General features: G+C 43.0%; 1 protein-coding gene across 17 annotated transcripts in view; it reads right to left on the bottom strand.

Moving 5' to 3' along the window:
* LOC110976225 (cGMP-dependent 3',5'-cyclic phosphodiesterase-like) overlaps positions 1-14,535 on the bottom strand; it is a 131,456-nt gene that overhangs the window by 12,872 nt on the left and 104,049 nt on the right. For 13 of the 17 annotated variants that reach the window (XM_087133854.1, XM_087133850.1, XM_087133852.1 and 10 more), the window contains 11 exons: positions 14,204-14,270; positions 13,958-14,018; positions 13,251-13,385; positions 9,844-9,939; positions 5,193-5,231; positions 4,894-4,967; positions 4,023-4,100; positions 2,910-3,035; positions 1,140-1,333; positions 552-639; positions 276-323 (listed from right to left, as the gene is read on the bottom strand). In XM_087133854.1, coding sequence (XP_086989980.1) covers positions 276-323; positions 552-639; positions 1,140-1,333; positions 2,910-3,035; positions 4,023-4,100; positions 4,894-4,967; positions 5,193-5,231; positions 9,844-9,939; positions 13,251-13,385; positions 13,958-14,018; positions 14,204-14,270 — 1,006 coding nt within the window. The remainder of the gene's footprint in view (positions 1-275; positions 324-551; positions 640-1,139; positions 1,334-2,909; positions 3,036-4,022; positions 4,101-4,893; positions 4,968-5,192; positions 5,232-9,843; positions 9,940-13,250; positions 13,386-13,957; positions 14,019-14,203; positions 14,271-14,535) is intronic. The other 4 variants (XM_087133849.1, XM_022229316.2, XM_087133846.1 and 1 more) reach the window with 3 other exon arrangements.

Raw genomic sequence — 14,535 nt, 5'->3', positions numbered from 1 at the left:
CACTGTCAATGATTCCAAACAACCTCCAAATGCAACTCCGTCAATTCCTCCCAATGAGAATCCACATTTCTTAATCATCATCTCTTTTAGGCTGGTTCATAGTTTAGGCGAATGCAAAGGCCGAACAACTTTCAGGTTTGAGAATTGTTTGAGGCAAACTTAGCCTGATATGAAATGTGAATGTTAATCTCAGGTCACAAAACTGCATTCCTGTTTGCCTGCACATGAAGCATGACCCAACCTTTTTCTCAAGCGATACACACTACCTTGCTTACCTCCATGACTGATCCCTCTGAGCTATACAGGGCTGCCAAGACTGATTGCTGAAAGTGATTCAAGAACAAGATAACCACAGTAAGCCAATCAAACTGGATACAAAGCTCCCCAAACCCTTTGAAAGTAATCTAAACAGGGTGGAACCTACTTTCCCTTTAAAGCTTTAAAGTCATAGCTGCTACAGCTATGAAAACAACTGATTTTGATCAGCCACGGAGAACAGATATTCAACTCATCTGGACCTCAGTGGGGGGAGGGCTTTTTTTTGTTTTTACCGAGTGGACCTGGAAGCTGTTATTGGTTCCTCTGTGGTCCAGGTCATGGCAGATGCAGGCCACAAAAAGTGCAAAGACCTCAATATCCCTGGGGGGAAAAAAAAAAGCAATAAGAGAAATAAGAAAAAGAGACTTGTGGTTGAAACACTGTCAAATGACTGGCTGTTGTTAGACTGCAGAATGTCTCATCTAAGTGAGATGTATATCTTCTGAACTAGCCTGGCCTATGCGACATTGCCAGTGAATTTCACAATTGGCCCAAACTTAAACCATCATGTTCAGTAACAGAAAAACTGACGGGCTGTATCCTTAAAATTGCAATTAATGCGGAGTCCAAGAGTTTCTGGTGAATTTCCTTTCTAAATGTTAGTCCTTCCCTTTCTCTGACCAAATCACACCTGTTCGTTTTGAGCTGTGGATTTATACTGGTGTACATGTGTGCATAGGATCCAGTGCAACCGGAGACTTGAAACCAAAACATAATGTCAAATTCGAAACTTCTTCATCTGAGTTTTGCCACCTGCAAGCACACAATTGTTGGCAACAAAATGTCTAAATTGGCTACCAGGCCGTTTCGATGGTACCCACTTGAGCATATCGAGCTGGTTGAGATTCTTGTATAGGAGAAAGCAGAAGTGGCCCACGGAGAAGGCATGGTACCAGTTGTGGTAGGGTGGGTCCCGGTAGCCTCGCCGGACTAGCGTGCAGAAGTTGACCAGTGTGGAATGCCTGATGCGGTACCGATACACAAAGCCCATATCGTAGAACATGCTCAATGTGGCCTGAGAGGACGACAAAAATAAATGCCGATTTGCTGAATTTTGATTTACAATTTGGGCTTTTGGTATCAAGTTGAGGAAGATCACATGGCTGGTGACCCGTACACAGCAGGTGAACAATAGCAAAGGGACTTCTCGGACATCTGTTTGAACCGTTGGGGACTTGAGACTGGCTGGTTTGCGAGTGACTTGTGCTGGGCTCGTGAGGACTTAGGGAGCAAAGGCTTGAACATATGTAATTCAGTCTGGGTCCTTGGTTTCAGCAGGCCAAAATACAAGCACTGAAGCATGAAGCACAAAGGAGGTTATGACGTGAACATAGCCCCTGGAATGCATGGGCATGGCTGGGAAAGGGGTAAAGTGGTAAAGCTCTTTCCAGAAGGGAAGAAAAGCATTCATCAACAGCAAACAACCAAACCCTCAATGCTGGGGGTTATCCCATTTCCACCTTTCGTTTTCATTTCTTTTCCCACTGCTTTTGTTTTCAATTTTGTATTTTAAAATGATCAATTTTTTCCCACTATTTTTTTTGGGGGGGGGGGAGAAGGAAATCATCACCCACAATAGAATGTCAGCAGTTATAATAAAATAAATAATTATGAAAAAACAAAAGTATCATATGTGCAAGCATGACAAGTCAAACATGACGAGTTCAGCCACTATTTTAAAGACTTCCATTCCCCATCACGGACAGCCAGGTGGCTTTCCATCAAACACAGTGACTGTGCTTTTGGATATCCAGTCGCAGCCTGATAAAATGTACCTCGTAGAGTTGTCCAAATGCATTCAAGGAAAGCACATCACTCAGTGTAATACAATATTCCTCTTCAGTATTATGCACACTCTTCTGGCCCAGGTAATAAGATTACATGCTTCCCAAGGGATTTTCACAAAGTTCAAAGAGGCATTTAAAGGACTTCATCTCCCTGGCAAGCCTGATCCCTGCAGGATTGGTAAAGTGATTTCTTTTTATGATTTCCGGCTTAAATATGACTGGGGTCCCACAAGAGTCATTAGGGCCATTCTTGCGGGCTACTCTTGGTTGATTTCAGGAGAGTCTGTTCCGATGTATCACTCAGTTTGACACCCAGATGAACAATACACACATTGTATAGTGATAGATATTGATGGTACCTGCTTATTCACACTGGGGACGAGGATGGTCATCAACTCACAAGTGGCTTTGGAGACTTGCCACAGAGTTGTTCAATAGGGTCACAAAATGTGAGAGAGCACTCATGACTGCAGAAGCCCTATGGTCTTGCACTGATTTCACAAGCCCAGTTCAATGAATCCATTTTCACACCATTGCAATTTTCATTGCAATTCCAATGTCACGTTAAACTTGCATTTTAACCAAATAACAGATTAAACCTTGTTAACCAAAATTTGCTGAGAGTCTAAATGACAAACTAAAAACAGAGATGAACCTAACTGTTATTCCAGGCATCTTGATACTCCATCTATAAATGTTATTACCGTTAGCTATGACCCCACATTCAAAGCTTTCTGAGAGTTGTGGCACATGACCATTACTGCCTACACACTCCCAGGTTAGCCGACTTGCTTGACTACTCACGCGGATGGTCTCTTCATCCGGGATGCCCCTGGGTGAGTAGGTGAAGCTTGCCATCTGGGGATGGAAGGACTCGGGCTTAGGCACCGACTCCTTGGACAAGAGTGGCTTGATGTCCTCCTCTGTACCCTGGGAAAATCAACATATGCACACAAGCGCTGGCATTAGTTCCAACATGACACTGCCCAGGGAGCAGGGACAGAAATTTGCCATATGCAGAGAAATTATTTGCTCAGCAAGAAAACAGGCTACCAGCTCAATATTCATGAAACTGTATGTGCCAAATCTGGTTGGTTCCCCAGGGACTGTTTGCTTGGCACATAAACTGGCCATGTGATTATTCTGCTGAGCAGCCTAATGAAATCAGGCCAGCATGGCTATTAATTCATCACAATGGTTGGATGCTGCTGCAGTCCGGATCCGCAATCTCTTAGTGACTTCAACGCAAATGTTTCAAAAGGTATGTCGTACCACCAGATTGACAAACATGTTACCAAAGTCCAAAATATCTTTCTTCTTCATGCAATTTTACATGACTTCATTTTTGACTGTGCCTTCTGCACAGGACTGTCACTACAAACAACCCGGGAATTTCCACTATTTACTGTGCCTAGGGAGTAAGCCCGCTCAATGACATCAAAACGACTCTGATCCAGTAGCTGAAATCGCAGCCCCCCCCCATGATCCAGGCTGTTCTTCCCTTCTGGCTAGCTAACCATCACCCTTTGGTGCTCTATATTGCATCCCTGACACATTTTTTTTTAACAGGTGTTTGGGGGTTTGTAGCAAAAGCACTTGAACTTCTTCAGTGTCTGATTTCCCTTTTTGAGGAAATGTCTTGATCTTCTTTAACAGACACGGAAAACGACTCCTTTGATTATCGCTGTCTTGTTTATCATGCTGTGCTTTGACACATTTTCGGTACTGAGTAGACGCATGGGTAATCCGAATGTCATTAATGGTCTACACATCGCCCGTGGTGGGTCACATTCCCCTCCATTACCTCAGTGCAACAAACCCTTTTAAGTAATTTGGGAGCAAATTGGGCCTTGAAGTACAAAACGGGGGCAAAGTGCCCGGGGGCAGTTCTCATGTATCAGCCTGTCAGAGCGTTACCTTCATGTGGTACATCATCAGCTCATTGGCCAGCTTGCTGCGGTATTGTGCATCCTTCATCTTCTTATACAGTAAACTCTGCCACCATTTCGAGAGGGGGGGAAAAAATGGAAATATCCAAGAGTCACGGCAGTGCTTCAGTTCAAACTGAGAACGAATAAGTACATTGTTTTTCCTTACTCAACACTGGAAGCTAAGTTTGTTGTAGTACGCGGGCTTTAAGTACAGGAATGAGACGGGGGGTAAGATCTTCAAAACATCCAGCTGAGGGGGGGTTGTAACAATGACAATAAAATGAGACTTCAGCAATGAAGAACAACAAAGTCTCCCAAATGGCTATGATTATATGAAACTTGTACAACGGGTGAAGTGCAAAAAAAGTCGTAAATCCTGAACCATTCAGGCTCTGAAATTTCAGATTATGAGGGTCTGAAATCACCCAATTCAGATTTTGCGCATCTCATCAGAGTAGTCCACATCCTAATGTTCTGCTGCTGTATCTTCATAGTCTCAGAATCATGACAATGAGCAAGTTTGGTATTTTAAAAAGGCAAATCGTTCAAGCAAAATGCACACGTGAGTCAGCCTATGGCAACACATCAGGGCAGACCCTTGCACGTTGCTATTCCTGAATGACCTCATCGGCTTCATTTTGGACATGCGCTGTTGGAATATCACACTGGCCTCATTGTCAAAGCTTCATGCACTTGAATGTATCACAGGCAAAATCTGAGTCCGAGGTAAAGTATGTGCCACGTTGAAGTCATCCCGTATTCCTGGCCAAGTCACCCTGATAAACTTCAGAGGCCGATTATAGGTGCCAGATCTTTGGCGGCCAATTGGAAGGGTGGCCAGTTTTCCCAGCACTTACATGTACAATGCTGATGCCACAGTAGATTGAGAATACAGCGGCCACCTCCTCATCATGTTTCGTAAAGTACAGACCTGTTCGGCAAGGAAATACAATTTCCCCCATCACGGATCAAATACTCGTGACCATTACAGGAAATGAAACTCTAAGTGCTGCAGAAGCACGCGCTAATACAACATGCAGGACATTATTTGATCACTGCGTATAGGCAGAAAAACACTGTGAATCCATGTTCTTCAACCAAGTCCCCCAACGAATAATCACTTCAATCTCAAGTTAAGAAAGAGTTCCATTCTTACCGTTTACTTTATTGCATAGCTCAGCAATTCCAACAACGGCTGTAATTTAAAGAGAAAAAAAAACCTCAATCGTAAGATTTACAAACGTTCTCAAAGATAAATTTTCTCAATGAAACGATTGAAGAAAATGAAACCAACTACTGAGTATTACACGCGTAAGTAGTCAATGTTGGATTTTGAGGAAAAGATGAAGGATTGAATCTTCACCAAAAGTCAAAACTATGAAGTACATGTACACTGAACATTTCAATTTAAAAAATCCCATTTTTTCAGCCAATCAAATATGGAGCATTGTATTTTACTGAAGTAACATTAATACTGCCAATATCTCCACAGAGAAAATGCGCTGCACACATTTCAATCAACAAAATTGGGTAAGCAGGTGTCTGTACAGCTGTGATTGCACAAACTGTACAGATTTTACTTCACATTATTGACTTTTGGCAACAGTCTGCAACGTAGGGTAGATAATACAATGAACATGATAAACAAAATAAACAAAACACCTGTTCATAAAGTAACGAAGAAGCATCACACATTAAAGTGGAAATCATTCAGATGGAGATGGTTTGGCTTCATGGAGGAACTCAACTTCAAAAGCAACAAATTAGCTTGAGAGCAGATGGGAAAAAATCATAAATACCCAGTCATATACATGTAGGGGGATGATTACAACCCATATGCACTTCTGTGGCAATGCTTCAAATGCTGCTGAGAGCCCACGAGTCCTGTCACGGATGTAGGGCAGTCATGTTTTCAAATCTAGTGGTCATGCTGCCTCAAGTCCACACAACTCTGCTTTATGCGCTTACAGATGTTAGTCAGACTTCCTCATGTGGCTGTGATCCAGTCAAACACATGATAAAGTGGCAAGTCAAGAGAAAAGGGGGCTTATCATCACGGTGACCAAGGACAGAAAGGGAACTCCTCGAATCCTGCATCTGGAATAGGTCTGGTTGACTTGCAGTGACTTCATCACAACTTGGGTTCTGAGTCTGATCTTTGTGTGGTTCAACATCAGGGCAATTATGAACAACATGTACTTGGCCAGCACTGCTTTGAGTATCAGCCATATACACCAATACACATCCACATAAACCTTCGCACCTCCGTGCAAAACTTGTGTAAACCGCATCACCAAAACCAGGATAAGGACCCATTGATAAAATGTTGATCATGAGAGAAACTTGTTAGTGTACTCTACAATTCATTAAAGCAGTCACAACCAATGAAACTTGCAAAGGATAATTTGAAAGCTTTACTTTTCAAATTGATTTGTGTGATGTTGCCATGATGGAAGTTTCAACTGGCAAATGACTGCAAATGATCACATGCTTTCACAATAGCAAATAAGATCACAGAAAGAGAGAGAGAGAGAGACAAGGCTGCGGAAAATGTCCCCGCCTGTGAAGAGACAGATGGTCCCTCCAACAAAAATTATCTTCCAGAAGAAAATCAATTCTAGTTACATTTGAGTGCAAGATCTGTTTATTTTTAACGGATATAACTACACTTATTCCTGAAATACTACTCCAACACAACAGAGCTGATTGAAGATAACTCGGCATGAACAATTTTAGCTGATTTACAGAATGATTTCCTCCCCAAAACTAAATAAGTACTGAGAAAAATTCAGTGTTGAACCTACACAACATTATGCAAGCATTCAAAGACGCCAGGAGCAATAAGAGGAATGATTCATCTACATGTATGCACGCCACACCACAGGGGGGAGTCTTGAAGCAATTAATGGGGGTACAGGCTCCGTGTCCACAATGAGCTATGTCCCACAAGTAGGCCACCTGACAACAATGAGACCACATTGATGACGGGGGAGACTATCGGGTCGTCTTTGATCCACCATCCGTTCACATGGGGGGGGGGATGAATGGAAGGCGTTTCATATTAATAACTAATATGCTCATCCTTGCAGGCGATGCCAGCACAACTGTGTTCATTTAGGGAGCTCGTCTTTTGTCGGCTTCTAAGATCTCTGAGAACATGTGTTATTTCCTGAGGATGTTTTTCAGGTATCGGGGCATACTTTCCTCTGTGGTGTTGCCAACTGCATGGGGGGGGATGGGGAGTTGGGAAAGAGAATATTCCGATCGGGCAGTTCTGAGAAACTTGTCCGATGAGTAATCGTGCTGGCTACAGTCTGGTTGCTCAGTATGCGGTCGGAGAAACCTGGGGGGGGGAAGCAACAGCCCCAAAGTAGGGCGAGTTCAGCCGCAGGGGGGGTGTGCTAGCTGGAACATGGACAACTCGAGCTGAGAGGTGGTGATGAGATGATTTCCCTGGGGTGGTTCATCACACTGTCTTCAATATAAATACAGTAAGTACGTCCGGGAGAACATTTTGCACCTTGTACCTCCCAGGACCACTTGGGGCTACTGGCACAAAACTATGGCCATCCACGTACATGTATCAAACTAGGAAGGAGAATAACAGCATGAGCTGAGATAACTTGAGCTACTGGCTGCAGAGGATGAAGAGGAAAAAAACTCTTAGTGGCAAGATCTCTACTGTGAGATAGTTTGCTGGAAAATTGGATCAACAATGCTAATTGTGACCATTAAACAGGCAGTCCTGAACTGTGCTTACTAGAGCCATACAAAGAGCATGTATACACCACAGGTGAAATCAGGGTACTACACCAAATGCTGGGCACTTCTAAGCTGATGATCTTCTTTAACTATGTAGTAACTACGTGTCGGGCAATAAGATTTGTAGGGAGAGAAATAGAAGCTTAACAAGGTCTGGGCAAGCAGAAGTTCTACAAAACATTACCATTTTTAGATACCAAACTATCTCCAGAAAGGACTTTCACAAATGAAGTTAAACGGAAGCCTTCCGACTGGAATAGGCCCTAGTGTAGCTTGGGTTTGGGTTTGGGAGGCAACCATTTGAAACAATTGTGGACAAGTCTCAGACAAAAAGGGACCAGGATGGGATAGCTGTCATGCATGAGCTGGCAACCCCTTAACAGGGCTGTGCTAACAATAACTTGCACGTGAGGATTCAAAATGGAATTTCTTTGCAAGCCTGTTTCGAATATGAGTGCCCTGCACAAGAACCTCCTTGTGGTGAGTAAGAGAAAGAGGCTGAATCGAAGGCATTGCGACTGTGTGCCAGGTGTTCAGGCAGTGACCCTGCCCACTCTGTGCCTACTCTGTACCAACCATGAATACTGAGAATGCTATTTTATTTTTGTCACACGGGACGTTGCTCCAAGGTGACTGACTAGGTTGCCTGGTGGTACAGTGCATGTGCTGCCAGACAAAAAAGCTGGCACTGACTCACTTGCCCTATGGTGAACATCGCCCAATGCCGAAAATCACAACTTTATTCATTCACATTACCACATGTATCGGTATTGATATTTCCCAATTAATCTGTAGTTGTGCCAATATTACCGCTAAAACAAGTTAACCACTGGCAGTAAAATCTGTACTACAAATTTAATGTTCTGGACTACAGCACTGACAATGTTTGTAGTAAACATACATTTTGTTTGCGTCTGTATGTGGGAAGTCGGTGCCATAAAACCAAATGCTTTTGTAAAGATATGACACATATTCTATAAGGGGCAATTGGAGGCCCGTGCCTAGTTCCAACCTCACACATGAGGCTTTTTCTCTGTCAGTATGACAGAAGCTTTCACCGGAGCCTATGCATACTGTGTATTATATGAAGCCAATGAAGCAATTGGGAGGAAAAATTTCAAAGCTCTTTCAAGTATCAAAGCCTAAATCACACCTTCCAAGTTTGCATCAGTTGAAATGTTCCTCTCATTATTCGAAGTGGCCATCCAGAAACAGTTAGTCAGTACAGTGCAAATGTTCAACAATCTATGAACAAACTTGTGGGGTGAAATGATTTGAGGTTTGTTACTTTCTGCCATGCAAGGGAATGCTGGAGTTCCATCAAGTCCCAAGGTGGCAGAACAACTCCAGCAATACGGACTCCTTGAGCAATACTGTGCACACTCGGCACGGGTAACCGACAACAAAAGTGACTGGACAAGGGTAAGGAATGGGGTGAGGGTTACGGTGAAAGAGGGGACTTTGGTCAGATTGACAAATTTACTCACTTCTCATGAACTTTGCAACTGGCCTGCATCAAAGAGTCCAGATCTCAAGACGGTACATTCCAACAGAGAAATAACAAAGCATCTGCTGGACTCAACTGCATGCTACTTAAAAACAGCTTGCACGCTTGTTATTCCATTTTTGCCCATTGAAGGAAGGGTGGTGGGGGGGGTGTTCATACACCATTTCTTTGACATGCAAGGCTTAATAGTTTATTCATGGTGACATACCTAACTCCGATGGTTTCTGCTCTGTAACAATTTGGCAAAAACAAGTGTACAGCGGGATGGGAATTGAAACAGATTTCTGCCATTTGTTCAAGCTAGCAAAAAAAAATACCAAGGCACTGCAGTAATGAACCTCACACTGCTGTCAGGCTTTCCCCAAAATCGTTCAATCTTTACTCTTCAAAGTGAACAGAAACATGCATTTGTTTCATGTGGGTTTCAAACTTTTGATGCATAATTCATGAGGTCTTTAATTGATGCATGATGCATGGCGGGCTCAACGGGTTGGGGTGTTTTTGTTTTTCGGGGAGGGCAAAAAAGTCACAAACTAACCATGACGCTCGGAGCAGCGCTTACCGTCCCCAACACACCAACAGTCTTTCAACTGTGATGGGTCCTTGTGAAGCACAGAGGGACAGCCCGGTTGGCCTGTGCAGCGGTAAGAAAGATCCCCTCACACACATGAATATTCAACACCTCAAGCCAAAAGCGAATATGATGCATATTTATGACAGAATGCACGAGATAAGTATTTGAGGTTCTTGCTAAAATATATAACAGATGTCTTTAATCGTATGTATGAAAGAAATGTGCACTCATGAATAAATAGGAGTTTACATATATGCCAATGGCACTAAATAAGAACATGGAGAGCGAATGGAATGAGTTGGAGCACTTTTCACGCTACTGAAGATCAAATAACTTTTCTTAACTAATATTAAACTGTTTCCCTAATTTGTACATCTTTTTAATTAATTTCTAAGGTTTTGCTGAGGACGTTTCAAGAATACTCCTATCTTATGGATTAAGATCACACCGCAAATGAGAACAAAATAAAAAAAATTAGGTAGTTAGGTGGTACATGAAATATGTAACGCAATGTTACTACAGTGTGTAAAAAAAAAAAAGAAAGAACTATCGACAGAACGTGCATGAGTGGGTGTCTGAATAGAATTAGTGAAGATTGTCAAAATGGAAGCCTCATGACTTCTTCCTTTTGGATATAACTACTTATTCATTTAAAAGTGATCGTGATTTCTTCATGTTGGAAGCATATGCAGAAAGAAGAATGTACCAACATGCACTTTTTGCACATACATGTATGTGTAGGAATGCAAAAGCATTTTCCACAACTCCTGAAACCCGCTTTTAAAAGTTCCACTACCTGATATAATACGCTACTGAAGTACGTTGTGAAACTGACACCCTGCCCTGTATAAACCTCGCAGATTGCTGGTATGTCGGAGTGATGTGGGAATCCAGGTGATACATGGTAGTATCCGAGTCACGCTCCCCGGCTAGGCACGCTTTCCCCCCTTTTCGACCCACGCACTCGCCCTCAACTCCACCGGCACACATAGCACCCCTCACATCTGAACAAGCCGACAGCTGAAACCAGGCCCAATTTGACCAGAATGCCTGACTTAAGAACACCCTCTCCCCTCCCACCCTTGTTGGTCAGATGGAGGAAAACAGATGGCATGCGCCATCGAAACAGACGGGCTAATAGCTGCAGTAGGGGCCTAATGAAGTGTGTGATGGGGATGGGGGGGGGCAGGTTGCGGCCCGAGGGCGGCTGTGCTTCTAGGCCACTTGGCATCTTCAGTACAAGACGCAGCAACGCTGGTGAAAAACATGTTTGTGCCCTGTCAACTGGAGCAGAAAATGTTTCTTAAAAAAGAAAAGGAACGGCGGTACTGAAGACACCACTGTTGCTTCATCGCGATCATCTTTTTTATCTCTGATTTGGAGGGATGGAGGCCAAACACCCACAAAATACACATATCCTTGACTGTTGGTAAAATTGAATTTTGAATGAAAATGCAGGTCTTTTTCACTATGCATTTCTTTTGTTTATGCTGCGTGTACATATTACCTAAAAGTGAACTGACAGACGTTTGTGTTCTGAGATTCAATCTGGCACCGCTCTTCAAGCTGGTGAAAATAAGGATTTCAAGAAAATGTGTGGTAACTGATTGCAATGAAAGTGCTGAAACAAAGTAGGGCCTACAAGGTCGATTCACTTCAATATCTCACTCAGAATTATTGATTCTGAACGGTGTACACATGGCCTACAGTGCACCTTACAGCATACGGCCTTATTTAAAAAATTAAAAACTGATTCGTATGAAGTACATTTCTTTTCTTGATAAAAAGATCCAACTCTCTATAGTTTCAAACCATTCACAACCCCCAGTGCCATTAGTGAGGTGTTTCGGTCAAAACTGGTTATAATGTGCACACTAAATATGCCTTGTTTAAGGGCAAAATTCTTTGCACGAAGAAATCAAACTGGCTATTTCTTCCTTGTTTTCCCACCAAGTTAGCTGATGCTCTGCTCAGACACTAACAGTGTGTAGCGCGATTGTCAGTCTGGGCCCTTGTGCGTGTTCTTGATTACGGCGGCCGTACGGAGGTTAGTAAAATACGACAGAAGATTGGAAAGGACCGCATTCAATCGAACAAAACAAATCATGTCAAGCTCCATGATTTGACTGGGAAGAGGCAGCATTCATCTGGGAGCAAAAAATGTCTCAAAAGAAAAGGTGGAACCAGATGCCATTCTTGAAAACATGAAAACAAAAAGCCCTTGCGACAAACTGGTTGTGGGCAATACAATTCGGCGGGTACAATGGGCTGCAAAACTCAATAGCGGCGAGGACAGCATGCGCCGAGTTCTTGAATGCAACAACTGGCAATCTGTATAAAACGATGCACATTCAAGCCTGCCACTGAGGTGATTTGGTGAACTGTCTTGCAAATGTCCACATTCTGTAAGGGCAGGGCTGTCTCTTGGCTTCACAAGCTGCGGTCGAGTGGGAAGGGACAAGGGAGATGGGGGGGGGTGTTATGGCTTCCCTATATTGGCTCTACATTTAGCTACTAAAATAGAGATTCTGCTCATTTTTAAAGCTTAGAGAGATGCTGATCCACTGTGTTTAATCAGAACTGAACAAGTTCAGACAACACAAACTCCAAAACATCGTGAGAAAACGACTCCATGAGGTTCCTCCATTGGGTACTCAAGTTAAGCTATTCAAACCCAAAAAGCATTGCTATCAACAGTTTAAGTACTGGAACAAAGTTTGGAACAAAATATCAGAGACGAGAGCTGTGGACCAGCAAACAACCACACCACTGCAGCAACAACAAATTCAATCATCAAATACAACAGCAAAAGATGCCCAAGCTCTACTCGTCCAATCGTCCTGGAAGCTACTGGCCACACTGAGCAAACTTGCAACCGATACTCCAAGACTAGATTCTATGGCAAACACACCAACGCCATGGGAGACTTTTGAGGCGCTCGGTGGCAGCAAACAAACCGGTCTCATGAGACCGGTTCGGGCTTGTTTGCATCATTTTGTGTGCCTTAGCTCACACGGGATGTAAACACCAGTAGATCGGTCATGTGGGACACTGGTATATTTGCTGCCACCAAGTGCAGCACAAGTCTTTCGTCAAAACAGCAAAAAGGAAGCATTCAATTCTGATGATTAATCCATCTTGGTGACAGCGCTTGTGAGAAAGCCCTCAAAACTCCCCAAACAAACAAAAATAAACCACACATTCCTTCACCTCAACATGAGTCGTGTTAAGAAAGCAGTGAAAAATGAAGGTGAACGGGATGAAGAGATCTTGGCAAACAGCAAGCTCTCAGCGACAGATGACTTCTTGTGGTTTGTGTATTGGATGTCACACACATACGGATTAAAATTGGAGAATAAATTTGTCCTGACCTCCTTCTGCACACTCACTTGAGCGATCCTTGATGGGGAAGCAGAGGATGTTGCGGGTCCTGAAGCCCGTGCTGTTGTCCACTCCGCGGTAGAAGAGAGGGTGCGAGTAGGCATCCTTGATGTTCAGGATCTTGCCTGGGAGATGGGGAGGGGGAGAGAAGGAGGGACAAAAACCATCAGACGGCGTGATACTCTAAGAGGAGACGGAGTCAAATCCTGCTCCTGTCAATTTCTTTCTTCATCTTCATGATTGCTATGTATTAGCACCCGTTAGTTTGACGGAAAAAAAAATGGCGATAAGAACAGTGGCCAAGGCACATGAATGAGGATTACGTGAAAACTGAAAGCAGCACATTGCAAGAATTCAACCTGAAGAACATGACATCTTGATCTGACCAGAGTTTTAGTCTAGTGACAGATGTTAAGATGCATTGTTGTGTATTATTTAAGCTTACCCAGGACAGACACTGGATAGCACTCACTCATCAGTAGAAGTGCAAATCAGAATCTTAACTACGCATTTAAGACAAGAGGATTTGGGCATTATTTGCCAATTATTTTTTATGTGTTTTCAATGAGCTTTTTGGCAAAGTTTGACAGATAAAGTACTCTCATGAATCCGAACTCTCGTGAAACAAACTGTAACAGAATAAAACAAAACAGAATGAAATGAATAAAATAAATTCAACAGAGGGAAATCAACTTACCAGTAGTGGCTACGTGCCCAGCAATGCCCTGAGTGATTGGTATCCGAACCTCTCCCATCTCCTGTTGAAGGAAACAACAGAAATGAATTGAGAGATCGAGGTTGAGATGGAAAAGTGACAAGAAAACTTTTTTCTTCTGTGGATCACCGTTGGCTGTAGCCTTCATTAACAAACAGCGCAGCTGACGGAGAAGTTGCTCTCACGTTACGCACTAATTTTTTTTTTCAACGGGGATTACCTACTTACATCTAAGACATGGCCGTCGAATACTTTGGCTACGAGTTCATCGTTCTCCACCAGGAACAAGGAACATCTGCAACAAATTGCATTTGGATGGATGTTAATAAAAGAATAAAAAAATAACAACTCTGAGACAGACAGCAAACATGGGGCACTGAACAAATCCCGAAAATACAGAGCCAGCCAAAAAGGACAGGGGTTCAATGGAAAAAAAAACAATAACTTGCAGGAAACCATCTTTTTTGTGAATGTTTTAAAGGCATGCCACCCAATAAACAATGCTGTCTTTCTGACAGATTTCAAACCTATGGAGATTGTTTGCGCCCAAGGATTTCTTC

This window comes from Acanthaster planci, linkage group LG02 (genome assembly GCF_054643075.1).
Source record: "Acanthaster planci isolate LZ-2023a linkage group LG02, COTS_SCS, whole genome shotgun sequence".
Taxonomy (NCBI): domain Eukaryota; kingdom Metazoa; phylum Echinodermata; class Asteroidea; order Valvatida; family Acanthasteridae; genus Acanthaster; species Acanthaster planci.
Note: the sequence above shows the minus strand (reverse complement) of the source record. Positions and strands in the feature narration are given on the sequence as shown.